Below are 26599 nucleotides of genomic sequence, written 5' to 3'. Positions count from 1 at the left end.
CCCACTCCAGATCTGTGCCTCGACACAATCCTGTCTCGGAGCTCTACGGACAATTCCTTTGATGTCATGGCTTGGTTTTTTGCTCTGACATGCACTGTCAACTGTGGGACCCTATATAGACAGGTGTGTGCCTTTCCAAATCATGTCCAATCAATTGAATTTGGACTGGACTTGTAGACAAACATGGCACCGATAATTACTTCCATTACACCAGATGCATGTCCTTGAATGTCTTACCTCGCACACAGACATTATAAGATCATTTAGTCGCTAATGGCAGCCTGCAGTACCCCGGTTGGCTGTCAACTTCAGTCACGCAGTGAGCTAGCCTGGAGTAGCTCAAACTGTGCAAGTTTAGTCTCCATGAGACGCCGTCTTAACCTCCTCACTGGGCTTCAAATGCCCTAATTGAGTCTTCACATCTGAATGATGGATGTCACGTGATCAATGGCTTTGTCAATATACAGTCATTTGTACACTCACAAATTGCTGCCGCCTGGTATTGTGACGCCATCATTTCCATGGTAACGTAGAATGTTCGTTCAAATGATGTTAACTGATGTGGCTCATGCAATTCAATAAAATGTTTTGTCAGTTGAGCTGAATCGGCAAATCATTGCACATATTTTTACTTCCTGCTTTGTTGCTATGGGTACACTCACAATGGCCATCAGTCCCACCCATTATGTCATCATTGACTGGAATGTGGATGGCCGTCGCACTCCTTGTCTTTCTATGGCAGCACATGTAGTCAGGAGGAGAGGAGAAAATGTGTGTCTGGCTGGCCAATTACCGTCGGGCAGCTCTAGTCTCTGTTTCTCTGTGATCTTTATGTACGTGTCTTTGCAGGTTTGGCTCAAGCGTTTGTTTCCAACCCTTACATCATCAGTACCGGTCCGTCTGGAACCGACCCCTACGCTGCTGGACTGGCAGCTGCTGCAACACTGGGTAAGAAACACACACACACACACACACACCTGCCATTTTGTTATTTCATATCCCCTGTACTATGGGAATATGATGACAGTCCAGCATGCATACATTTTTCTACATGGCTGGTCCCAGGAATCTAACCTGCTGTCTTGACGTTGTAACCTCCATCCTGTACCAACTAACTTATTGTGTGTGTTCAGGCCCAACGGTGATGCCTCCTCAGTACTACGGGGTGACTCCCTGGGGAGTGTATCCAGCCAATCTCTTCCAGCAACAGGCTGCGGCCGCCAACAACTCAGCCAATCAACAGGCTCAAGGACAGAACCAGCACAACCAACAACAGGTCAGTGGCGTCCTATTGGCTAGACCGCTCCTCATTAGGTAAAGCTACTGTCTGACACAGCCATAATGCTCAGTGCTTTATGGTTGTGAGATTACCACAAGCCCAGAGAAGTTATGCCCTCATGCACCTCCTAATGTCAGTGTGTGTTCATGGCGTTTTACTAAGAACCACACCTTGTGGAGTAAAACCAGCCCTCCACCACTACTTAGCCTTTCCCATTGTCTCAGTCTCAGACCCTTCTGCCCTCCTATTGGCTAACCTTTACGTAACTCTAGGTGATGCGTGGGGGCGGTAACCAGCGACCCCTGACCCCTAGCCAAGGTCAACAGGGTCAGCAGAACGACCAGCTGATCTCCGCCGCAGCAGTCAACTCGGCTCTCGCCTTCGGACAGGGGTTGGCTGCCGGCGTGCCTGGTGAGCAAGACATTTGCTAACACACACACACACACACACACACACACACACACACCGATTAACCCATGAGTTCCTCTCTGCAGGCTATCCCATGCTGGCTCCAGCTGCTTACTATGACCAGACGGGGGCGCTAGTGGTCAACACAGGATCTAGGGGCGGACCCGTACGCCTCATGGCCCCCGCAGGCTCAGTTATTATCTCTCCCTCCGCTGCACAAGCAGGTAACACACTCCTTCATTTACACTATCACTCAGTCACCCTAATACGGTATCTCTGTCACTCTAATACGGTATCTCTGTCACTCAGTCACTCTAATACGGTATCTCTGTCACTCAGTCACTCTAATACGGTATCTCTGTCACTCAGTCACCCTAATACGGTATCTCTGTCACTCAGTCACCCTAATACGGTATCTCTGTCACTCAGTCACCCTAATATGGTATCTCTGTCACTCAGTCACTCTAATACGGTATCTCTGTCACTCTAATACGGTATCTCTGTCACTCTAATACGGTATCTCTGTCACTCAGTCACTAATACGGTATCTCTGTCACTCAGTCACTCTAATACGGTATCTCTGTCACTCAGTCACCCTAATACGGTATCTCTGTCACTCAGTCACTCTAATACGGTATCTCTGTCACTCAGTCACTCTAATACGGTATCTCTGTCACTCAGTCACCCTAATACGGTATCTCTGTCACTCAGTCACCCTAATACGGTATCTCTGTCACTCAGTCACCCTAATACGGTATCTCTGTCACTCAGTCACTCTAATACGGTATCTCTGTCACTCAGTCACCCTAATACGGTATCTCTGTCACTCAGTCACTCTAATACGGTATCTCTGTCACTCAGTCACCCTAATACGGTATCTCTGTCACTCAGTCACCCTAATACGGTATCTCTGTCACTCAGTCACCCTAATACGGTATCTCTGTCACTCAGTCACCCTAATACGGTATCTCTGTCACTCAGTCACCCTAATACGGTATCTCTGTCACTCAGTCACTCTAATACGGTATCTCTGTCACTCTAATACGGTATCTCTGTCACTCTAATACGGTATCTCTGTCACTCAGTCACTCTAATACGGTATCTCTGTCACTCAGTCACTCTAATACGGTATCTCTGTCACTCAGTCACTCTAATACGGTATCTCTGTCACTCAGTCACCCTAATACGGTATCTCTGTCACTCAGTCACCCTAATACGGTATCTCTGTCACTCAGTCACCCTAATACGGTATCTCTGTCACTCAGTCACCCTAATACGGTATCTCTGTCACTCAGTCACTCTAATACGGTATCTCTGTCACTCAGTCACCCTAATACGGTATCTCTGTCACTCAGTCACTCTAATACGGTATCTCTGTCACTCAGTCACTCTAATACGGTATCTCTGTCACTCAGTCACTCTAATACGGTATCTCTGTCACTCAGTCACTCTAATACGGTATCTCTGTCACTCAGTCACTCTAATACGGTATCTCTGTCACTCAGTCACTCTAATACGGTATCTCTGTCACTCAGTCACTCTAATACGGTATCTCTGTCACTCAGTCACTCTAATACGGTATCTCTGTCACTCAGTCACTCTAATACGGTATCTCTGTCACTCAGTCACTCTAATACGGTATCTCTGTCACTCAGTCACTCTAATACGGTATCTCTGTCACTCAGTCACTCTAATACGGTATCTCTGTCACTCAGTCACTCTAATACAGTATCTCTGTCACTCAGTCACTCTAATACGGTATCTCTGCCACTCAGTCACTCTAATACGGTATCTCTGTCACTCAATCACTCTAATACAGTATCTCTGTCACTCAGTCACTCTAATACAGTATCTCTGTCACTCAGTCACCCTAATACGGTATCTCTATCACCCTAATACAGTATCTCTGTCACTTGTATCAGCCCACAACTCTCACTTATGAAAATGTATTTCTCTCTGCTCTCTCTACCCTCTCTCTCTACCCTCTCTCTCTACCCTCTCTCTCTACCCTCTCTCTCTACCCTCTCTCTCTACCCTCTCTCCTTCCCTCTCTCTCCTTCCCTCTCTCTCTACCCTCTCTCTCTACCCTCTCTCTCTACCCTCTCTCTCTACCCTCTCTCTCTACCCTCTCTCTCTACCCTCTCTCTCTACCCTCTCTCCTTCCCTCTCTCCTTCCCGCTCTCCTTCCCGCTCTTCTACCCTCTCTCTCTACCCTCTCTCTCTACCCTCTCTCTCTACCCTCTCTCTCTACCCTCTCTCTCTACCCTCTCTCCTTCCCTCTCTCTTTACCCCCTCTCTCTCTCTACCCCCTCTCTCTCTCTACCCCCTCTCTCTCTCTACCCCCTCTCTCTCTACCCTCTCTCCAGTGGCGGCAGCAGCTGCAGGTGGCGGGGCTAACGGTGGTATGGGAGGCGGGGCCAATGGTCCGTTCCGAGCCATGCAATCACAGCAGCCTCAGCAGCAGGGGGGAGGGGCTATGTCAGGAAACTCCTTTTATGGATCCTCTCTTAGCAACTCATCGCAGAGCTCCTCCCTCTTTTCTCAAGGTAGCCAATTGACGTACTGTGAGTGAAAAACTAAACGGGTGAATTGACAGAGGTCGTTTCCAGGGCGACTACATTGGAGACGTTGCATGCTGCGTCATGGATTGGCCAGTCGTGCATCGGATTCCTATATCATGTGGTAGTTCAAAGGTCAACAATCTGCCTTGGCTTTGTGAGATCTGGCAGGTGTCTGCAATGTAGTCGGCCTGGAACGTGACCAAGATGTTTTCAAATATTATTTTGTTTAGCATATAAACTCGGTGACAGAAGTAGATTAACAAAGGTGATTGGTTGTTTTCTCTACAGGCTCCGCCCAGCCGGGCCCCGGCTCCGCCTCTCTGGGGTTTGGTCAGAGCAACTCTTCACTCGGAGCGACGTTGGGCGGCTTTGGCACTGCAGGTGTGTGGGACTCAGTAGGCTGAATGGAGAGCAGGGGTGGGTTACCGTTATTCCGGTATCCGAACGAACGTTAGTATTCAGTTACTTGCGAGAGTATTAATTTTGGACAAATAATAAAAATGCTTATTTTAATGAAAGGGCTTTGTCTAAAATGTAATTATCTGGGAGATGTGTACATACAAGTACCATGACATTAGAAATGTTAATGAATCAACAGATTTGGCAGTTATTATGGGTGCGCCCCATTTAAAAAAACAAAACAATGGTAGCCTACACACTTTTCACCTGTGTAGCTTGTTATTGTGGGTCAATCAAAGCAGCACTACCGTCAGAGGCTTCATGTGTAGTAAGTGAAGTAGAAATAAAATGGTATTAGTCACATGCTTCTTAAACAACCGGTTTAGACAAACTTACTTACGGGCCTAACCAGAGAAGTAATAGAAAAATAACACTGAATATATACACACACACAAACACAGTTGAAGTGGGAAGTTTACATACACTTAGGTTGGAGTCATTAAAACTCTTTCCTCCAGCATCTTCACAAGGTCTTTTGCTGTTGTTCTGGGATTGATTTGCATTTTTAGCACCAAAGTACTTTCATCTCTACGAGACAGAACGCGTCTCCTTCCTGAGCGGTATGGCGGCTGCATGGTCCCATGGTGTTTATACTTGCGTACTATTGTTTGTACAGATGAACGTGGTACCTTCAGGTGTTTGGAAATTGCTCCCAAGGATGAACCAGACTTGTGCAGGTCTGCAATTTTTTGCTGATTTCTTTGCTGGTGAAGTGACTAGACAACAGGATAGATAATAAACAGTAACAGCAGTATACTGTAGGTAGGGGTAAAGGATAGATAATAGACAGTAACAGCAGTATACTGTAGGTAGGGGTAAAGGATAGATAATAGACAGTAACAGCAGTATACTGTAGGTAGGGGTAAAGGATAGATAATAGACAGTAACAGCAGTATACTGTAGGTAGGGGTAAAGGATAGATAATAGACAGTAACAGCAGTATACTGTAGGTAGGGGTAAAGGATAGATAATAGACAGTAACAGCAGTATACTGTAGGTAGGGTTAAAGGATAGATAATAGACAGTAACAGCAGTATACTGTAGGTAGGGGTAAAGGATAGATAATAGACAGCAGTATACTGTAGGTAGGGGTAAAGGATAGATAATAGACAGTAACAGCAGTATACTGTAGGTAGGGGTAAAGGATAGATAATAGACAGTAACAGCAGTATACTGTAGGTAGGGGTAAAGGATAGATAATAGACAGTAACAGCAGTATACTGTAGGTAGGGGTAAAGGATAGATAATAGACAGTAACAGCAGTATACTGTAGGTAGGGGTAAAGGATAGATAATAGACAGCAGTATACTGTAGGTAGGGGTAAAGGATAGATAATAGACAGTAACAGCAGTATACTGTAGGTAGGGGTAAAGGATAGATAATAGACAGTAACAGCAGTATACTGTAGGTAGGGGTAAAGGATATATAATAGACAGCAGTATACTGTAGGTAGGGGTAAAGGATAGATAATAGACAGTAACAGCAGTATACTGTAGGTAGGGGTAAAGGATAGATAATAGACAGTAACAGCAGTATACTGTAGGTAGGGGTAAAGGATAGATAATAGACAGTAACAGCAGTATACTGTAGGTAGGGGTAAAGGATATATAATAGACAGTAACAGCAGTATACTGTAGGTAGGGGTAAAGGATCTATAATAGACAGTAACAGCATTATACTGTAGGTAGGGGTAAAGTGACTAGGCAACAGAATACTAACTATTTAGCAGTCTCATGGCTTGGGGGTAGAAGCTGTTCAGGGTCCTGTTGGTTCCAGACTTGGTGCATCGGTACCAATTTGCCTTGTGGTAGCAGAGAGAACTGTCTGATTTGGTAGCTGGAGTCCTTGACACTTTTTAGGGCCTTGCTCTTTTTAGGGCCTTCCTCCCTACCTGCTCCACTGCAGCCCCGTCGATGTGGATGGGGACGTGCTCGGACCTCTGTTTCCTGTAGTCCACAATCAGCTCCTTGGTCTTACTGACGTTGAGGGAGAGGTTGTTTTCCTGGCACCACCTCCCTATAGGTTGTCTCATCGTCGTCGGTGATCGGGCCTGGAGTCGTGCGCGGCTATGCAGTCGTGTGAGAACAGGGAGTACAGGAGGGGATGGAATATTCACCCCCGATGGGCTTCCATGTTGAGGGTCAGCGTGGCGGATGTGTTGTTGCCTACCATCACAACCTTGGTGCTCCCCGTCCAGGATCCAGTTAATCCCAGGATCCTTAGCTTAGTGATGAGGGCACTGGTGGTGAACGCCGAGCTGTAGTCAAATGAACAGCACTCTCACGTAGGTTTTCCTTTTGTCCAGGTGGGAAAGGGAAGTTTGGAGAGCACTAGATATTGCGTCATATGTGGATCATTTGGGGTGGTATGCAAATTAAAGTGGGTCCAGGGTGTCTGGGATGATGGTGTTGATGTGAGCCATGACCAGCATTTCATGGCTACAGACGTGAGTGCTACGGGGCGAATGTCATTTAGTCAGGTTACCTTGGCGTTCTTGGACACAGGGACTCTGGTGGTCTGCTTGAAACATGTAGTTATTACAGACTCCGACAGGGAGAGGTTGGAAATGTCAGTGAAGACACTTGCCAGCTGATCAGTGCGTGTTCTGAGTATGCATCCTGGTATTTTGTCTAGCCCCCAGGATGTTAACCTATTTATAGGATTTTACTCACATCGGCTACGGAGAGCGTGATCAGTCGTCCGGAAGAGCATGGTTCAGTGTTGCGTCGGGGCGAGCATATAATTTATTTATCTCGTCTGGTAGGCTCGCGCCACTGGACAACTCGCGGCTGGGTTTCCTTTTGTGGTCCGTAATAGTTTACAAGCCGTGCCGCATCAGAGCCGGTGTAGGTAGTATTCTTTCTTTGTCCTGTATTGACACTGCGTGTTTGATGGTTCATCGGAGGTTGTAGCAGGATTTCTTATAAGCGTCCGGATTAGTGTCACGCTCCTTGAAAGCGGCAGCTCTTGCCTTTAGCTCAGTGCAGATGTTGTTGCCTGTAATCCATGGCTTCTGGTTGGGAAATGTGGAGAAGACGTCGTCGATGCACTTATTAATGTGGTAAACTCCTCAATGCCATCGGATAAATCCCAGAACATATTCCAATCTGTGCTAGCAAAACAGTCATGTAGCTTAGCATCCGCCTCACCGGACCAGTTTTTGGTCAGATTTGCCAAATGGAGGGAGAGCTTTCTGTGCGTGTCTGTGTGAAGTATAGGTGATCTTGGAGGCTTTTTGCCTCTAGTTGCACAGGGTGACATGCTGGTAGAAATGAGGTCAAACGGATTTCAGTTTTCCTGCATTTAAGTAACCGGCCACTAGGAGCGCCGCCTCTGAGTATTTTCTTGTTTGCTTATGGCCCAAAATAGCTCGTTGATTTCGGTCTTAGTTCCATCATCAACTTGTGGTGGTAAATAGACAGCTACTAGAAATATAAACTATTTGAGTAAATATTATAGTCTACAGCTCATCATGAGGTATTCTAACTTAGGCGAGCAGAACCGCGAGTCAAACCTCGAGTCTTCCTTGATATTAAAGATTGCGCACCAGCTCATAACTGAGAGACACCCCCCTCACCTGAGCTTTCCCGATGCGTCCATGCTGTCCTGCCGATTAGAAAAACCAGCTAGATTTATATTTACAATGTCCTTGTTTTGTCACGACTGAGAAACAGGATATTACAGGTCTTCAGATCAGTCTGGAATGGAACTCATCCAGTTTATTCTCCAGTGATTACACGTTCACCAATAGAACGAAGGGTAGAGGCAATTTTTCCACGCTCTGTTGTTGTGTTGTCAGGTATCCCACACGCCGGCCTCTATTGCACTGTCTCCTTCAAGTGTCGGGAATTTGGGCCTGGTCCGGAATAATTAATTTATTTAGCCTCTGACTCATTGAAGTAGAAGTACTCCTCCAAATCGAGGTTAGTTATCGCTGTTCGGATGTCCAGAAGCTATTTTCGGTCATAGAAAATGATGGGGGAAACATTATGTACAAAAGATGTTAAGCTCAGCACAAAAAAACATACAAAATAGCGCAATTGGTCAGGAACCCGCAAAACGTACTCTATTCCCTCCAGTGCCACCACCAATTTGAGTTCTAATCAATGCAAGATGAAATTACAATTACGCAATTAAGTTGGCTAAATGAGGAGTAGGCTACAGTGATTAACCAACAGGCAGGCTGTTGTTTAACATGGAGTTGTTTTAGATGAGGATACAGCTAAATAGCCTGAATTAGCCTGGCTAGCTAGCTGGCTAACTAACTCCAGTCACAACAGACACTAGCAGATGAGATGATGGATAACGTAACGCAGCAACAGGTTTAACTTGCACAAGTCTCTCCATGTCTCCATGTCAGACACACTGGCCCCTGCTCCACTTGCGCCGGAAGCAACAAGTCTGAAACAACAAGCAGAGCGCTTCCTGAGTCACGCGACGAAGTGCCCATTTATTTTTTTTACCTGTGTTTTGACTATTCAAATATCTTTTTACATTTAAAAAACAACAACTTTTGACCCCTTTTTCTCCCTAATTTCATGGTTTCCAATTGCTAGTTACGGTCTTGTCTCATCGCTGAAACTCCCGTATGGACTCGGGAGAGGCGAAGGTCGAGAGCCGTGTGTCCTCCGAAATACAACCCAGCCAAGCCGCACCGCTTCTTGGCACAATGCACTCTTAACCCGGAAGCCAGCCGCACCAATGTGTCGAAGGAAACACCGTCCACCTGGCGACGTGTCGGTGTGCATTGCGCCCGGCCCACCACAGGAGTCGCTAGAGCGCGATGGGACAAGAACATCCCTGCCGGACAAACCCTCCCATAACCTGGACGACGCTGGGCCTTTTGTGCACCGCCCCATGGGTGTCCCGGTTGCGGCCGGGATCTTTAGTGGCACAGCTAACACTGTGATGCAGTGCCTTAGACCACTGTGCCACTCGGGAGGACCGACTGTTAGAATAATATCATTGTTTTTTTCAGATAGTCGAAGTACCTGTAACAAATGAAATCATTTAAAATGCTCATCCCTAATGGAAATGATTCTCACTATTTCTGTTCAACTGTCTGAAGCTTTCTGACTTCTCTATGTGTCTGTGTGTATAGCTCCCTCTACTGGTCAACTCTGTGTGTTAATGGTCTCTCTGTCTCCCTCCAGTGGCTAACTCCAGCGGTGGCAGCAGTTCTCGTCGTGACTCTCTGACTGGCACTAGTGACTTGTACAAACGCACGCAGTCCAGCCTCACTCCCATTGGCCACGGTGGGTTCTACAACGGAACCCTGGGCTTTAGCTCCTCCCCCGGGCCGGTCGGAATGCCTCTGCCCAACCAAGGCCCCTCCCACTCCCTAACTCCACCCCCCTCTCTGTCCAATCACAGCTCCTCATCCAACCTCAACCTGGGTGAGTGACGAGGTCTGTTGTTACCATGCTGACATAAAACTTGCAGTGTATTTTTGTGGTTAGAACATTTTATCATGGTTATTATTATGTCCAATCAGCACTAACCATCCCTCCTCTCTGAAACCCTCCCACAGGAGGTCTGACCAATGGCAGCGGTCGTTTCATATCTGCTGCTCCGGGGGCGGAGGCAAAGTATCGCAGCGGCAGTTCTGGCTCCTCCCTCTTCTCTCCCAGCAGCCAGCTCTTCCCGTCGCCACGGCTACGTTACGGAATGTCGGACGTGATGCCGTCAGGGCGGAGCCGGCTTCTGGAAGACTTCCGGAACAACCGCTACCCCAACCTGCAGCTGAGAGAGATTGCTGGGCACATCATGGAGTTCAGTCAGGACCAACACGGCAGCAGGTAGAGAGACACACATCATGGAGTTCAGGTAGAGAGAGACACATCATGGAGTTCAGGTAGAGAGAGACATCATGGAGTTCAGGTAGAGAGACACATCATGGAGTTCAGGTAGAGACACACACATCATGGAGTTCAGGTCGGAGACACACACATCATGGAGTTCAGGTCGGAGACACACACATCATGGAGTTCAGGTCGGAGACACACACATCATGGAGTTCAGGTCGGAGACACACACATCATGGAGTTCAGGTAGAGACACGCACATCATGGAGTTCAGGTAGAGAGAGATACATCATGGAGTTCAGGTAGAGACACACACATCATGGAGTTCAGGTAGAGACACACACATCATGGAGTTCAGGTAGAGACACACACATCATGGAGTTCAGGTAGAGACACACACATCATGGAGTTCAGGTAGAGAGAGATACATCATGGAGTTCAGGTAGAGAGACACATCATGGAGTTCAGGTAGAGAGAGACACATCATGGAGTTCAGGTAGAGAGACACATCATGGAGTTCAGGTAGAGACACACACATCATGGAATTCAGGTAGAGACACACACATCATGGAGTTCAGGTAGAGAGACACATCATGGAGTTCAGGTAGAGAGACACATCATGGAGTTCAGGTAGAGAGACACACATCATGGAGTTCAGGTAGAGACACACACATCATGGAATTCAGGTAGAGACACACACATCATGGAGTTCAGGTAGAGACACACACATCATGGAGTTCAGGTAGAGAGACACATCATGGAGTTCAGGTAGAGAGACACATCATGGAGTTCAGGTAGAGAGACACACATCATGGAGTTCAGGTAGAGACACACACATCATGGAGTTCAGGTAAAGACACACACATCATGGAGTTCAGGTAGAGACACACATCATGGAGTTCAGGTAGAGAGAGACACATCATGGAGTTCAGGTAGAGAGAGACACATCATGGAGTTCAGCCAGAACCAGCAGGGCAGCAGGTAGAGAGACGTAGAGAGACACACCTATGGCCATATTCATAAAATGTCACAGCAATATAGCACAAACAATCTCATCATCCCTGCCCAATACCAAAACCCTGGTACCAAACCTCCGACCTACTGTCTTTTATCATTATTGATTGAGTCCAGATGTTGTCTGCCCCCCCCCCTCTTCATTATCCTCCTCATCTCCCTCTCTCTCATCTCTTTCTCTCTCTTTATCCCTGTGAGTAAATATAGGAACATTTGAATTTGAGTGTTGTGAATCTCCAGGTTTATCCAGTTGAAGTTGGAGAGGGCCAGCTCAGCGGAGCGTCAGCTGGTGTTCAGTGAGATCCTCCAGGCTGCCTACCAACTCATGGTCGACGTCTTCGGAAACTACGTCATCCAGAAGTTCTTTGAGGTGTGTGTACACGGAGTATTAGTGATGCACCGATACCGATATCCAATATTTTCTTTGCCCCCAAAAAAACCCAGATACCGATATTTTAAAATTTTAGTGGCCTTTTAAATATTCTAGTACAGTTAAATATTTTAGTACAGTTAAATAGTTGACACACACATGGACGCGGGGGTCTAAGGCAGTGCAAGAGGCGTCACTACAGTCCCTGGTTCGATTCTAGGCTGTATCACATCTGGCTGTGATGGGGAGTCCCATAGGGTGGCGCACAATTGGCCCAGCGTCGTCCGGGGTTTGGCCGGGATAGGCTGTCATTGTAAATAAGAATTTGTTCTTATCTGACTTGCCTAGTTAAATACAGGTTACACACACACACACACACACACTGACCAAAAAGTAATTTTGTTGTCATTTCCGTATGTCCCCATTACCAGTGAAACATAATCCAAATCTATTTATGTCACTTACTTGCTGTGCTGTTTGGTTGTTCAGACGTTTCATTCTCAACCCGGGATTTCTATGGAACACCGTTGGGGTCTTTGCGTGTCAAAAAAGATCCACTATTTGACCAATCAGGACCGGAGTATGACTGCATGTCACATAGTAGTTTAACGTGGCGTTCATACATGTTTTTACATAGTTATTACACATTGATTACACTATCACTCGTATTTCATATGTCACAACAATTCATCGATGCTGTATGCTATGATGCTGTGATGCTATGATGCTGTATGCTATGATGCTGTATGCTATGATGCTGTATGCTATGATGCTGTATGCTATGATGCTATGATGCTGGTAAAGTTGTCTCTCGCACCTACACTGCTGGTCATAAAAAAAAGCTAGCTAGCTCATGGATGCAAATAATGTTCTTCCCCAAAAACATAGTAAAACGACAATCTATTTCAGTAGCTATAGTTAGCTAGCTAACTATATAGCTAGGTGTCATCATCTAAAATAACTCTGATTTATAAGACAGTTCTTGTTTGATTAATGCTGGTCGGACCCATCTATGTGAAGCTAGCAACAATAACGATTAGCCACATTTGTGGACTTTGCGTTTAGCCTTCAAAATAAAAGTTTGTCATTAACAGTCATGCAAATGAATACAAATAGTAGAATTGTGCCATAATTGAATAGATCCTGTTAAACGAGGTTGGAATGTTATATAAAATCAACAAAAGACAATCATTTGTTAATTTGACAACCTGTTGAAATCACACTGGATGTATTAGACGATAGAATTGCATTGGGGACATCCCTTATTTCACCGCACAGCCTTACCTATGGATTGTGGATCAATGACATGGGGTATCAGTCTACTCAGGGACACCCAGAGAAACATTTGTGTCGTAGCTCTTATTGTGGGACTCTGAAACAACTGTGAATTGAGCCACAATTATTGTCAACCTACTCTGTGTATTGAACACCATTCCAGAGGTAAAACCCATACTGTGTGGATGTTTTGGAGTCTAATAACTTTGAGGACGACGTTGGGGAAAAAATATCTTGGGTATTGAGTGGACTTGATACCCCATTTCATTGATCCTCAATCCTTACTGAGTAGACTTGATACCCCATTTCATTGATCCTCAACCCTTACTGAGTAGACTTGATACCCCATTTCATTGATCCTCATTCCTTACTGAGTAGACTTGATACCCCATTTCATTGATCCTCAACCTTACTGAGTGGACTGATACCCCATTTCATTGATCCTCAATCCTTACTGAGTGGACTGATACCCCATTTCATTGATCCTCATTCCTTACTGAGTAGACTTGATACCCCATTTCATTGATCCTCATTCCTTACTGAGTAGATTTGATACCCCATTTCATTGATCCTCATTCCTTACTGAGTGGACTTGATACCCCATTTCATTGATTCCCAATCCTTACTGAGTGGACTTGATACCCCATTTCATTGATCCTCAATCCTTAGGTAAAGCTGTACAGTGCAATAAGAATGTCAATACACACAATAGGCTGACTGGAGGTGATTTCACACAGTCACAGTCACAGAGCTACAACGCTAATATTTGTGTGAACTCTTCACAGTTGTGTTCTGTGGGTGTCACTGAGTGGACTGATACCCCATTTCATTGCGTCACATTCCAACCTTGTCTAAATAATAGTCTAAATATTATTAAATGTTGTTTTGAAGAGTCAAATTAATAGCTTATTTAACCCGTCAAATAGTGTTATTGGCAATGTGTATCTCGTTTGACGCGCAAAGACCCGCAAAGATATCAGCTGATGTAAGAAGGGCTATATAAATACATTTGATTTGAAAGACCCTGAAGGTGTCCCATAGTATGTCGTGCAGCTAATAGCACTGACCCCATTACTGTGTAACTCCAGTAGGGTAACCTCTGAAAAACAGTGCACTTGGTGGTGTGTAGCGCTGCTCGACCAGTCGGCAAAAGCCAACATCACCCACGACAGAGAACGGTTGATTGTCAAGGGCAATGAATTCCGTTATCTTGCCGTTAATGGATTTCGGCCTTTGAGTTGTCTCGCTGAAATGTTCTTACTCTTTCAAATGACTGCTGGACTTGTTGACTGCTCCATCCACACAGCAGACATTGTGGGCTAGGTTAGGAATGCTGTGGTGCACGTGTAGCGCAAAATGTTACGTTGCGTCATTATGTCATGTACCTACGTTATATAGGTATGAAGGTATTGACATCCGTGTTAAACTAGACATCGGGCCGATACCGATGTTGGCATTTTTAGCTAATGTCATCCGATTCCAAAATGTTCATCCCTACTGAGTGTTCTAAACACCTTCCTAATATTGAGTTGCACCTCCCTCACCTTTCGTCCTCAGAACAGCCTCAATTCATTGGGGATGGACTCTACAAAGTGTCGAAAGTGTTCCACAGGGATGCTGGCCCATGCTGTTTATTTTATTTATTTTTTATTTAACCTTTATTTAACTAGACAAGTCAGTTAAGAACAAATTCTTATGATGGCCTACTCCAGCCAAACCCAAATCCAGCCAAACCCTAACCTGGACAACTCTGGGCCAATTGTGTGCCGCCCTATGGGACTCCCAATCACGGCCGAATGTGATACAGCCTGGATTCGAACCAGGTACTTTTAGTGACGCCTCTTGCGCTGAGATGCAGTGCCTTAGACCGCTGCGCCACTCGGGAGCCCAAATCAACTGTTAAATCCAATGCTTCCTTCCCACAGTTGTGTCAAGTTGGCGATGTCCTTTGGGTGGTGGACCCTTTCTTGATACACACAGGAAACTGTTGAGTGTGAAAAACCCAGCAGGGTTGAGTTCTAGACACAAACCGGTGCGCCTGGCACCTACTACCATATCCTGTTCAAAGGCACCTACTACCATATCCTGTTCAAAGGTACCTACTACCATATCCTGTTTAAATGTACCTACTACCATATCCTGTTCAAAGGCACCTACTACCATATCCTGTTTAAAGGTACCTACTACCATATCCTGTTCAAAGGTACCTACTACCATATCCTGTTTAAAGGTACCTACTACCATATCCTGTTCAAAGGTACCTACTACCATATCCTGTTTAAATGTACCTACTACCATATCCTGTTCAAAGGCACCTACTACCATATCCTGTTTAAAGGTACCTACTACCATATCCTGTTCAAAGGTACCTACTACCATATCCTGTTTAAAGGTACCTACTACCATATCCTGTTCAAAGGTACCTACTACCATATCCTGTTCAAAGGTACCTACTACCATATCCTGTTTAAAGGTACCTACTACCATATCCTGTTTAAAGGTACCTACTACCATATCCTGTTTAAAGGTACCTACTACCATATCCTGTTTAAAGGTATCTACTACCATATCCTGTTCAAAGGCACCTACTACCATATCCTGTTTAAAGGTACCTACTACCATATCCTGTTCAAAGGTACCTACTACCATATCCTGTTCAAAGGTATCTACTACCATATCCTGTTCAAAGGTACCTACTACCATATCCTGTTCAAAGGCACCTACCCTGGTCAGTCGGGTGTCCTTAATGTTTTGTGTATTTGCAGCACATGTGTTTGTATCAGACCCGTGTGTTGGTGGGGGAGGGGGGGGGTATTTAGTTGTTTGCCAGGTAGGTTCTCCAGAAGTTCTTTGAGTTGTCTGATTTGTAACAGGTCTGTGTGTAAACTAAAGGTCGACCGATTATGATTTTTCAACGCCGATACCGATTATTGGAGGACCAAAAAAAGTTGCTACCGATTTAAAGAAAAATATATATATAATAATAATAATTTAAAAAAAATATATATATAATATAAAAAATTGTTAAATAAAAATGTATTTGTAATAATGGCAATTACTAAATGAACACTTATTTTAACTTAATATAATACACCAATAAAAATCCATTTAGCCTCAAATAAATAATGAAACATGTTCAATTTGGTTTAAATAATGCAAAAACAAAGTGTTGGAGAAGAAAGTAAAAGTGCAATATGTGCCATGTAAGAAAGCTAACGTTTCAGTTCCTTGCTCAGAACATGAGAACATATGAAAGCTGGTGGTTCCTTTTAACACGAGTCTTCAATATTCCCAGGTAAGAAGTTTTAGGTTGTAGTTAATATAGTATTTATAGGACTATTTCTCTCTATACCATTTGTATTTTATATATCTTTGACTATTGGATGTTCTTATAGGCACTTTTAGTATTGCCAGTGTAACAGTACAGCTTCCGTCCCTCTCCTCACTCCTTCCTGGGCTCGAACCAGGAACACCTCGACAACAGCCACCCTCGAAGCAGCGTTACCTATGCAGAGCAAGGGGATCTACTACTCCAAGTCTCAGAGCGAGTGCCGTTTGAAACGCTATTAGCGCGAGCTAACTAGCTAGCCATTTCACATCGGTTACACCAGCCTCATCTCGGGAGTTGATAGGCTTGAAGTCATAAACAGCGCAATGCTTGAAGCACAGCGAAGAGCTGCTGGCAAAACACACTAAAGTGCTGTTTGAATGAATGCTTACGAGCCTGCTGCTGCCTACCATCGCTCAGTCAGACTGCTCTATCAAATCATAAACTTAGTTATAACATAATAACACACAGAAATACGAGCCTTAGGTCATTAATATGGTCAAATCCGGAATCTATCATCTCAAACAAAACGTTTATTATTTCAGTGAAATACGGAACCGTTCCGTATTTTATCTAACAGGTGGCATCCCTAAGTCTAAATATTCCTGTTACATTGCACAACCTTCAATGTTATGTCATAATTATGTAAAATTCTGGCAAAATTAGTTCACAACGAGCCAGGCAGCCCAAACTGTTGCATATACACTGACTCTGCGTGCAATGAACGCAAGAGAAGTGACACAAGTTCACCTGGTTAATATTGCCTGCTAACCTGGATTTATTTTAGCTAAATATTCAGGTTTAAAAATATATACTTCTGTGTATTGATTTTAAGAAGGGCATTGATGTTCATGGTTAGGTACCGTCGTCCAACGATTGTGCTTTTTTTCGCAAATGCGCTTTTGTTAAATCATCCCCCAATTGGCGAAGTTGGCTGTCTTTGTTAGGAAGAAATAGTCTTCACACAGTTCGCAACGAGCCAGGCGGCCCAAACTGCTGCATTTACCCTGACTCTGTTGCAAGAGAAGTGACACATTATCCCTAGTTAAAATAAATTAATGTTAGCAGGCAATATTAACTAAATATGCAGGTTTAAAAACATATACTTGTGTAATGATTTTAAGAAAGACATTGATGTTTATGGTTAGGTACACATTGGAGCAACGATACATAACCGCATCGATTATATGCAACGCAGGACACGCTAGATAAACTAGTAATATCATCAACCATGTGTAGTTAACTAGTGATTATGATTGATTGTTTTTTATTTAATGCTAGCTAGCAACTTACCTTGGCTTCTTACTGCATTCGCGTAACAGGCAGTCTCCTCGTGGAGTGCAATGAGAGGCAGGTGGTTAGAGCGTTTGACTAGTTAACTGTAAGGTTGCAAGATTGGATCCCCCGAGCTGACAAGGTACAAATCTGTCGTTCTGCCCCTGAACAAGGCAGTTAACCCACCGTTCCTAAGACGTCATTGAAAATAAGAATTTGTTCTTAACTGACTTGCTCTCTCTCTCTCTCTGTCTCTGTCTCTGTCTCTGTCTCTGTCTCTGTCTCTGTCTCTCTCTGTCTCTGTCTCTGTCTCTCTCTCTCTCTCTCTCTCTCTCTCTCTCTGTCTCTCTCTCTGTCTCTCTCTCTGTCTCTCTCTCTGTCTCTCTCTCTGTCTCTCTCTCTGTCTCTCTCTCTGTCTCTCTCTCTGTCTCTCTGTCTCTCTCTGTAGTTTGGCAGTGTGGACCAGAAGCTGGCTGTAGCCGAGAGGATCAGGGGTCATGTCCTGTCTCTGGCCCTTCAGATGTATGGCTGTAGAGTCATCCAGAAGGCGCTGGAGTTCATCCCCTCAGACCAACAAGTTATAGTACGTATTCAACTGGTGTGTGTGTGTGCGTACGTGCTCACACACATTGTGTACGAGAAGCCTGTGCTTCTGTTACTGTTCATATTCACACAAACAGTAAGGTGTGTGTGTAGAGTCAGGTGCAGCGGTCTAAGGCACCCGGTGCAAGAGGCATCACTACAGTCCCTGGTTCGAATCCAGGCTGTATCACATCCGGCCGTGATTGGGAGTCCCATAGGGCGGCGCACAATTGGCCCAGCGTCGTCCGGGATAGGCCGTGATTGTAAATCAAGAATTTGTTCTTAAGTGACGTGCCTAGTAAAAACAACTACTCTAGAGGCTAGTCAGACAGCGGTGTTGTTTTAAGAGGATAAATATGCTTGTACGTGTCAGACTGTTAATCCTGGTTATTACAAAAATCAATTCCTCATAGAACCAAAAGGCCAGACATCTCAGGGGTTGTGATTTTTTTTTTTTTTTAGCGGAGAGGAAGAAGGTCAAACGCATAAGCAATATCTTGCTGTGTTTTGTAAACGCAGATCTAAAATAGTTCTTATTGTAATTTCTGCTCGGCATCAGACTCTTGTGCTTCAGTTGCACTTCTCCACTCCGGTGAGAATTCACCAACGTTTTGTCAGCGGACAGCGCTCTGTGTCGGCACTTTTCCCTGGTACTTTTCTCTGTGTGGCCTACTTTTCTCTGGTACTTTTCTCTGGTACTTTTCTCTGTGTCGGCACTTTTCCCTGGTACTTTTCTCTGTGTAGCCTACTTTTCCCTGGTACTTTTCTCTGTGTCGGCACTTTTCCCTGGTACTTTTCTCTGTGTAGCCTACTTTTCTCTGTGTAGCCTACTTTTCCCTGGTACTTTTCTCTGTGTAGCCTACTTTTCCCTGGTACTTTTCTCTGTGTCGGCACTTTTCCCTGGTACTTTTCTCTGTGTCGGCACTTTTCCCTGGTACTTTTCTCTGTGTCGGCACTTTTCCCTGGTACTTTTCTCTGTGTCGGCACTTTTCCCTGGTACTTTTCTCTGTGTCGGCACTTTTCCCTGGTACTTTTCTGTGTCGGCACTTTTCCCTGGTACTTTTCTCTGTGTCGGCACTTTTCCCTGGTACTTTTCCCTGGTACTTTTCCCTGGTACTTTTCTCTGGTACTTTTCTCTGTGTGGCCTACTTTTCCCTGGTACTTTTCCCTGGTACTTTTCTCTGGTACTTTTCTCTGTGTAGCCTACTTTTCTCTGGTACTTTTCTCTGTGTGGCCTACTTTTCCCTGGTACTTTTCTCTGTGTAGCCTACTTTTCCCTGGTACTTTTCCCTGGTACTTTTCTCTGGTACTTTTCTCTGTGTAGCCTACTTTTCTCTGGTACTTTTCTCTGTGTGGCCTACTTTTCCCTGGTACTTTTCTCTGTGTAGCCTACTTTTCTCTGGTACTTTTCTCTGTGTGGCCTACTTTTCCCTGGTACTTTTCTCTGTGTAGCCTACTTTTCCCTGGTACTTTTCTCTGGTACTTTTCTCTGTGTAGCCTACTTTTCTCTGGTACTTTTCTCTGTGTGGCCTACTTTTCCCTGGTACTTTTCTCTGTGTAGCCTACTTTTCTCTGGTACTTTTCTCTGTGTGGCCTACTTTTCCCTGGTACTTTTCTCTGTGTAGCCTACTTTTCCCTGGTACTTTTCTCTGTGTAGCCTACTTTTCTCTGTGTAGCCTACTTATCTCTGGTACTTTTCTCTGTGTAGCCTACTTTTCCCTGGTACTTTTCTCTATGTAGCCTACTTTTCTCTGGTACTTTTCTCTGTGTAGCCTACTTTTCTCTGGTACTTTTCTCTGTGTAGCCTACTTTTCTCTGGTACTTTTCTCTGTGTAGCCTACTTTTCTCTGGTACTTTTCTCTGTGTAGCCTACTTTTCTCTGGTACTTTTCTCTGTGTAGCCTACTTTTCCCTGGTACTTTTCCCTGGTACTTTTCTCTGTGTAGCCTACTTTTCTCTGGTACTTTTCTCTGTGTAGCCTACTTTTCCCTGGTACTTTTCTCTGTGTGGCCTACTTTTCCCTGGTACTTTTCTCTGTGTAGCCTACTTTTCTCTGGTACTTTTCTCTGTGTGGCCTACTTTTCCCTGGTACTTTTCTCTGTGTGGCCTACTTTTCTCTGGTACTTTTCTCTGTGTAGCCTACTTTTCCCTGGTACTTTTCTCTGTGTCGGCACTTTTCCCTGGTACTTTTCTCTGTGTAGCCTACTTTTCTCTGTGTAGCCTACTTTTCCCTGGTACTTTTCTCTGTGTAGCCTACTTTTCCCTGGTACTTTTCTCTGTGTCGGCACTTTTCCCTGGTACTTTTCTCTGTGTCGGCACTTTTCCCTGGTACTTTTCTCTGTGTCGGCACTTTTCCCTGGTACTTTTCTCTGTGTCGGCACTTTTCCCTGGTACTTTTCTCTGTGTCGGCACTTTTCCCTGGTACTTTTCTCTGTGTCGGCACTTTTCCCTGGTACTTTTCTCTGTGTCGGCACTTTTCCCTGGTACTTTTCCCTGGTACTTTTCCCTGGTACTTTTCTCTGGTACTTTTCTCTGTGTGGCCTACTTTTCCCTGGTACTTTTCCCTGGTACTTTTCTCTGGTACTTTTCTCTGTGTAGCCTACTTTTCTCTGGTACTTTTCTCTGTGTGGCCTACTTTTCCCTGGTACTTTTCTCTGTGTAGCCTACTTTTCCCTGGTACTTTTCCCTGGTACTTTTCTCTGGTACTTTTCTCTGTGTAGCCTACTTTTCTCTGGTACTTTTCTCTGTGTGGCCTACTTTTCCCTGGTACTTTTCTCTGTGTAGCCTACTTTTCTCTGGTACTTTTCTCTGTGTGGCCTACTTTTCCCTGGTACTTTTCTCTGTGTAGCCTACTTTTCCCTGGTACTTTTCTCTGGTACTTTTCTCTGTGTAGCCTACTTTTCTCTGGTACTTTTCTCTGTGTGGCCTACTTTTCCCTGGTACTTTTCTCTGTGTAGCCTACTTTTCTCTGGTACTTTTCTCTGTGTGGCCTACTTTTCCCTGGTACTTTTCTCTGTGTAGCCTACTTTTCCCTGGTACTTTTCTCTGTGTAGCCTACTTTTCTCTGTGTAGCCTACTTATCTCTGGTACTTTTCTCTGTGTAGCCTACTTTTCCCTGGTACTTTTCTCTATGTAGCCTACTTTTCTCTGGTACTTTTCTCTGTGTAGCCTACTTTTCTCTGGTACTTTTCTCTGTGTAGCCTACTTTTCTCTGGTACTTTTCTCTGTGTAGCCTACTTTTCTCTGGTACTTTTCTCTGTGTAGCCTACTTTTCTCTGGTACTTTTCTCTGTGTAGCCTACTTTTCCCTGGTACTTTTCCCTGGTACTTTTCTCTGTGTAGCCTACTTTTCTCTGGTACTTTTCTCTGTGTAGCCTACTTTTCCCTGGTACTTTTCTCTGTGTGGCCTACTTTTCCCTGGTACTTTTCTCTGTGTAGCCTACTTTTCTCTGGTACTTTTCTCTGTGTGGCCTACTTTTCCCTGGTACTTTTCTCTGTGTGGCCTACTTTTCTCTGGTACTTTTCTCTGTGTAGCCTACTTTTCTCTGGTACTTTTCTCTGTGTAGCCTACTTTTCTCTGGTACTTTTCTCTGTGTAGCCTACTTTTCCCTGGTACTTTTCTCTGTGTAGCCTACTTTTCCCTGGTACTTTTCCCTGGTACTTTTCTCTGTGTAGCCTACTTTTCCCTGGTACTTTTCTCTGTGTAGCCTACTTTTCCCTGGTACTTTTCTCTGTGTAGCCTACTTTTCCCTGGTACTTTTCTCTGTGTAGCCTACTTTTCCCTGTGTAGCCTACTTATCTACAGTAAAATTGAAGATGAACTTTAATCAAAACAGTAGAAATATGATGGCTATGCATCGTTTTGGGGAAAAAGACTGTTCATTATTAGCACATTTAGCCTACCAGCCTAATAGCGTTGCACTTCTGTTGTCGTCTGATGAAAAGGAACCTATTTCTCTGCCGAGTTGAACTGCAGTATTTTCTGTGAAAGGAGAACTATATTTTCCTGATCACTATTGAGTTGACTTTCACTATGAAACGCAGGTGAAATGGTTTAAAATGCAGAGGTTTTTTGGTTTTGATTCTTGCGTTTTTGAGAAATGCAAATTTTTGACCTCAAAGTATTTGATGTAACCGTGTGTGTGTGTGTGTGTGTTGCAGAGTGAGATGGTACGGGAGTTGGACGGTCACGTGTTGAAGTGTGTGAAGGATCAGAACGGCAACCACGTGGTGCAGAAGTGTATCGAGTGTGTTCAGCCCCACGCGTTACATTTCATCATCGACGCCTTCAAGGGACAGGTGGGTGACCGCACACACACACACACACACACACACACACACCTCATCGCCCACAAGGGACAGGTAGGTGACACACACCTCATCGCCCACAAGGGACAGGTAGGTGACACACACACACACACACACACACACACTAAGTGTGAGCAAATGCATAATATGTCATTGCCTTTCAGTAAGACTTGCTGATTTTCAATCACTGAAACAAATTATCAAATAAGTAAGTATAGAGGGCAAACACCTGCAGAGACACACACACACACACACACACACACATCATCATCGCCCACAGGGGACAGGTGGGTCACCATGGTAACGGCAACAGCAGCCCAGCGGCAGCTATCTTTTATCCACTGACTAAATGTCATAATTAGCATAAAGCGCGTGTGTGTGTGTGTGTGTGTGTGTGTGTGTGTAGTAGTGTGTGTGTGTAGTAGTGTGTGTGTGTGTGTGTGTGTGTGTGTGTATAGTAGTGTGTGTGTGTGTGTGTTTTTAAAGAGAATATTGAGCCTGTGCTTTGACTGCTGGAGAAGACAACTACATTGTTGTTTATATAACACACACAGGTTGTCTGTGTATCAAGTCATTTGATTGGGCTCTTGGATTTCCACTTGTTTCATTCCTACCCATCAGATAGTCAGTTGTGTGATTGTTAGTGATTGATTGTTTGTCTAGTTGGTTAAATAGGTCATCAGGAATGGGCTGTCATCTGTCTTTCACTGGTGTGTGTGTGACTTGAGTGAACAAAGATTTGAAGGTGTAGGTTTGTGTGTATAAAGTGTGTGTGTGTGTGAACAAAGATTTGAAGGTGTAGGTTTGTGTGTATAAAGTGTGTGTGTGAACGAAGGTGTAGATTTGTGTGTAAAATGTGTGTGTGTGTGTGTGTGTGTGTGTGTGTGTGTGTGTGTGTGTGTGAACAAAGATTTGAAGGTGTAGGTTTGTGTGTATAAAGTGTGTGTGTGTGTGTGTGTGTCTCTCTGCAGGTGTTTGCCCTCTCCACCCACCCCTACGGCTGTAGAGTGATCCAGCGTATTCTAGAACACTGTCTTCCAGACCAGACCCTGTCCATTCTGGAGGAGCTGCACCAACACACGGAGCAACTGGTGCAGGTAGCACACGCCCACAAAACTACTGATGTCAAGATGAGGACATTTGTCATCACACCGACCTTCTGTATCGTGGTTTAGGCTGAAAAACGGCTAGAACTTGAACCTTTGTGGAAACAAGTGTTCAGCTTCACCAAGTAGCTAACGTTAATGCAGAACTCTGTGTAATATAGCCGTTTCTCCCTTCTCTCTTCTAGGACCAGTATGGTAACTATGTGATCCAGCACGTGCTAGAACACGGCAGAGCGGAGGACAAGAGTAAGATCGTAGCTGAGATCAGAGGAAACGTACTGGGGCTCAGCCAACACAAGTTTGCCAGGTACACACACACACACACACACACATCAATGAATCATATTGATACATTTTTTTTTTTTTTTAAACAATGTACACCTTCGTTTGTCACTAAGTCAGTTAACCCTCCCTCCCTCTCTCTGCAGTAATGTAGTGGAGAAGTGTGTGAGCCATGCGTCGCGTGCAGAGCGGGCCGTGTTGATAGACGAGGTGTGTAGCCTGACGGAGGGGCCCCACAGCGCCTTGTACACCATGATGAAGGACCAGTATGCCAACTACGTGGTGCAGAAAATGATTGACGTGGCCGAACCCACACAGAGAAAGATCATCATGCACAAGGTAGGTCTGAAGTAGTTTGAGCGACTGGTGTGAAGTAGTTTGAGCGACTGGTGTGAAGTAGTTTGAGCGACTGGTCTGAAGTAGTTTGAGCGACTGGGAGTTTTTTATTTAACCTTTATTTGAACAGATGCACCTTGTGCTGGGAACAATAAAAGGCCACTATAAAATGTACAGTTCTGTCACACCACCCAATGCTACAGATATCTCTAGTTTTAAGGGAGCGTGAGCAACTGGCACTCTGACTACAGGAATGTCCACCAGAGCTGTTGACAGATAATTTAATGTTAATTTCTCTACCATAAACTGCCTCCAACGTAGTTTTGGACAATTTTGTAAATAAGAATTTGTTCTTAACTGACTTGCCTAGTCAAACTAAAGTGGTTGCTGTAATGGTGCTGTGCCCAGGCCTAAACCCTGATTGGTTTACATTCAAATGCATTTCTCAGGTACATCTTAGCTAGCTAGACAAGGAAGCCTTGAAATGGGCCGATTCATTATTAAGCTCACTACCCTTATGGAGTGGCAGCACGCGCTGATTTCCATACTTTTGGAATGTTTTCTGAACCAACAATGATGGGCGCCGCCCACTTAAGCAGCACGGGATCTAATTGGTCAGCAATGATGGGCGCCGCCCACTTAAGCAGCCCGGGATCTAATTGGTAGATTTCATGTTGTCTATTGCTGTCAAAGCATCCAGGACTTATTTTTTTTCTCTCTCTAAATAGCCTAAAAGAAAAGCTTTGACTATCATTCAGCATGTTTCCCCCTATCAGCATCCAGCCCAATAGCATTGTGAATAGGCCTAGAAGTACTTTCGAGAGAGCACGCTGAAATAAAATGGTGACTTAATGATGACATTTTTCCCTGTAAATGAGGCCAGCGTCTGAATTGATTTGTTGTGGCAGAGAGGAGGAAGTAGAACCCTTCCGGGATTTGACAGTTTTCCTGAATTAACCAGGTTTCCATTTACATAATCAAGATTTTAGCCTTTTTTTAGATTTGTCTTAACGCAACGATTCCTCAGTTTGCTTATTTCTGTCTGGCCATCTCCCCTCAGATCCGGCCCCACGTCTCCACTCTGAGGAAGTATACGTATGGAAAACACATCCTGGCCAAGCTGGAGAAATACTACATGAAGAATGGAGTGGACCTGGGCCCTCTCTGTGGCCCTCCCAACGGCATCATGTAAACCTTCTACCCTTTTCCACACCTTAACACTTGAGGACAAGACGGGCCGGACGGGAACGTGGGACAGTGCTCAGTACATCACCTGCTGGATTGGTGGAGGAACGGTGGTGATTCAACATGTCGGACCCTCTGTGTACAGCTGACGTTGTATTGGAATGTCACGTCTTTTATACCATAACCCCTATATACCCTACATGAAAAATGACATGTTAACTACTACCCCACACACAACCTATTATTTCCTACCACCCGATGGTCTAAACCCTACCCCCCCCCCCCCCCCCCCCCCCCCCCCTCTCTCGTCCCCTCCTAATGAGATCATGTAAACTGCTGCCCTACCTACCCCCCCCAAATGACATGTAGAACCCTCTTTGCCTACTCCAACCCCCCTCCTTTTCCCGTCCCACTCTTATCGCCATGGTAACCCATTGGTATGAGCCTGTGTCTAAACAGGAAGCCTTGGTTAGTTTTAGCCCGTCTCCCAACCAAGCCCTACCCTGCTGCAGGGAGGAGGGAGGGGGAGGTGAGATATGTACCCACCCTGCTGCAAGGAGGAGGAGGTGAGATACGTACCCACCCTGCTGCAGGGAGGAGGGAGGGGGAGGTGAGGTACGTCCCTACCCTGCTGCAGGGAGGAGGGAGGGGGAGGTGAGATACGTACCCACCCTGCTGCAGGGAGGAGGGAGGGGGAGGTGAGATACGTACCCACCCTGCTGCAAGGAGGAGGAGGTGAGATACGTACCCACCCTGCTGCAGGGAGGAGGGAGGGGGAGGTGAGGTACGTCCCTACCCTGCTGCAGGGAGGAGGGAGGGGGAGGTGAGATACGTACCCACCCTGCTGCAGGGAGGAGGGAGGGGGAGGTGAGATACGTACCCACCCTGCTGCAGGGAGGAGGGAGGGGGAGGTGAGATACGTACCCACCCTGCTGCAGGGAGGAGGGAGGGGGAGGTGAGGTACGTCCCTACCCTGCTGCAGGGAGGAGGGAGGGGGAGGTGAGGTACATCCCCACCCTGCTGCAGGGA

The 26599-nt window shown here is 45.3% G+C and overlaps 1 protein-coding gene across 5 annotated transcripts in view; it reads left to right on the top strand.

Moving 5' to 3' along the window:
* The window catches only part of LOC110489369 (pumilio homolog 1), a 63429-nt gene extending 37597 nt beyond the window's left edge, over positions 1-25832 (top strand). For 3 of the 5 annotated variants that reach the window (XM_036971533.1, XM_036971531.1, XM_036971532.1), the window contains exons 10-24: positions 850-948; positions 1134-1276; positions 1552-1690; positions 1774-1911; positions 4054-4251; positions 4537-4629; positions 9861-10103; positions 10238-10505; positions 11766-11895; positions 18222-18356; positions 22515-22652; positions 23633-23758; positions 23953-24074; positions 24196-24388; positions 25446-25832. In XM_036971533.1, coding sequence (XP_036827428.1) covers positions 850-948; positions 1134-1276; positions 1552-1690; positions 1774-1911; positions 4054-4251; positions 4537-4629; positions 9861-10103; positions 10238-10505; positions 11766-11895; positions 18222-18356; positions 22515-22652; positions 23633-23758; positions 23953-24074; positions 24196-24388; positions 25446-25577 — 2297 coding nt within the window. In that variant the 3' untranslated portion in view covers positions 25578-25832. The remainder of the gene's footprint in view (positions 1-849; positions 949-1133; positions 1277-1551; positions 1691-1773; positions 1912-4053; positions 4252-4536; positions 4630-9860; positions 10104-10237; positions 10506-11765; positions 11896-18221; positions 18357-22514; positions 22653-23632; positions 23759-23952; positions 24075-24195; positions 24389-25445) is intronic. The other 2 variants (XM_036971535.1, XM_036971534.1) reach the window with 1 other exon arrangement.
* Positions 25833-26599: the final 767 nt, after the last annotated feature.

The sequence above is a fragment of the Oncorhynchus mykiss genome, chromosome 32 (assembly GCF_013265735.2).
Source record: "Oncorhynchus mykiss isolate Arlee chromosome 32, USDA_OmykA_1.1, whole genome shotgun sequence".
In the NCBI taxonomy this organism is placed as follows: Eukaryota; Metazoa; Chordata; class Actinopteri; order Salmoniformes; family Salmonidae; genus Oncorhynchus; species Oncorhynchus mykiss.
The sequence above is the reverse complement of the archived record's forward strand: the minus strand, read 5'-3'. Positions and strand labels throughout refer to the sequence as shown.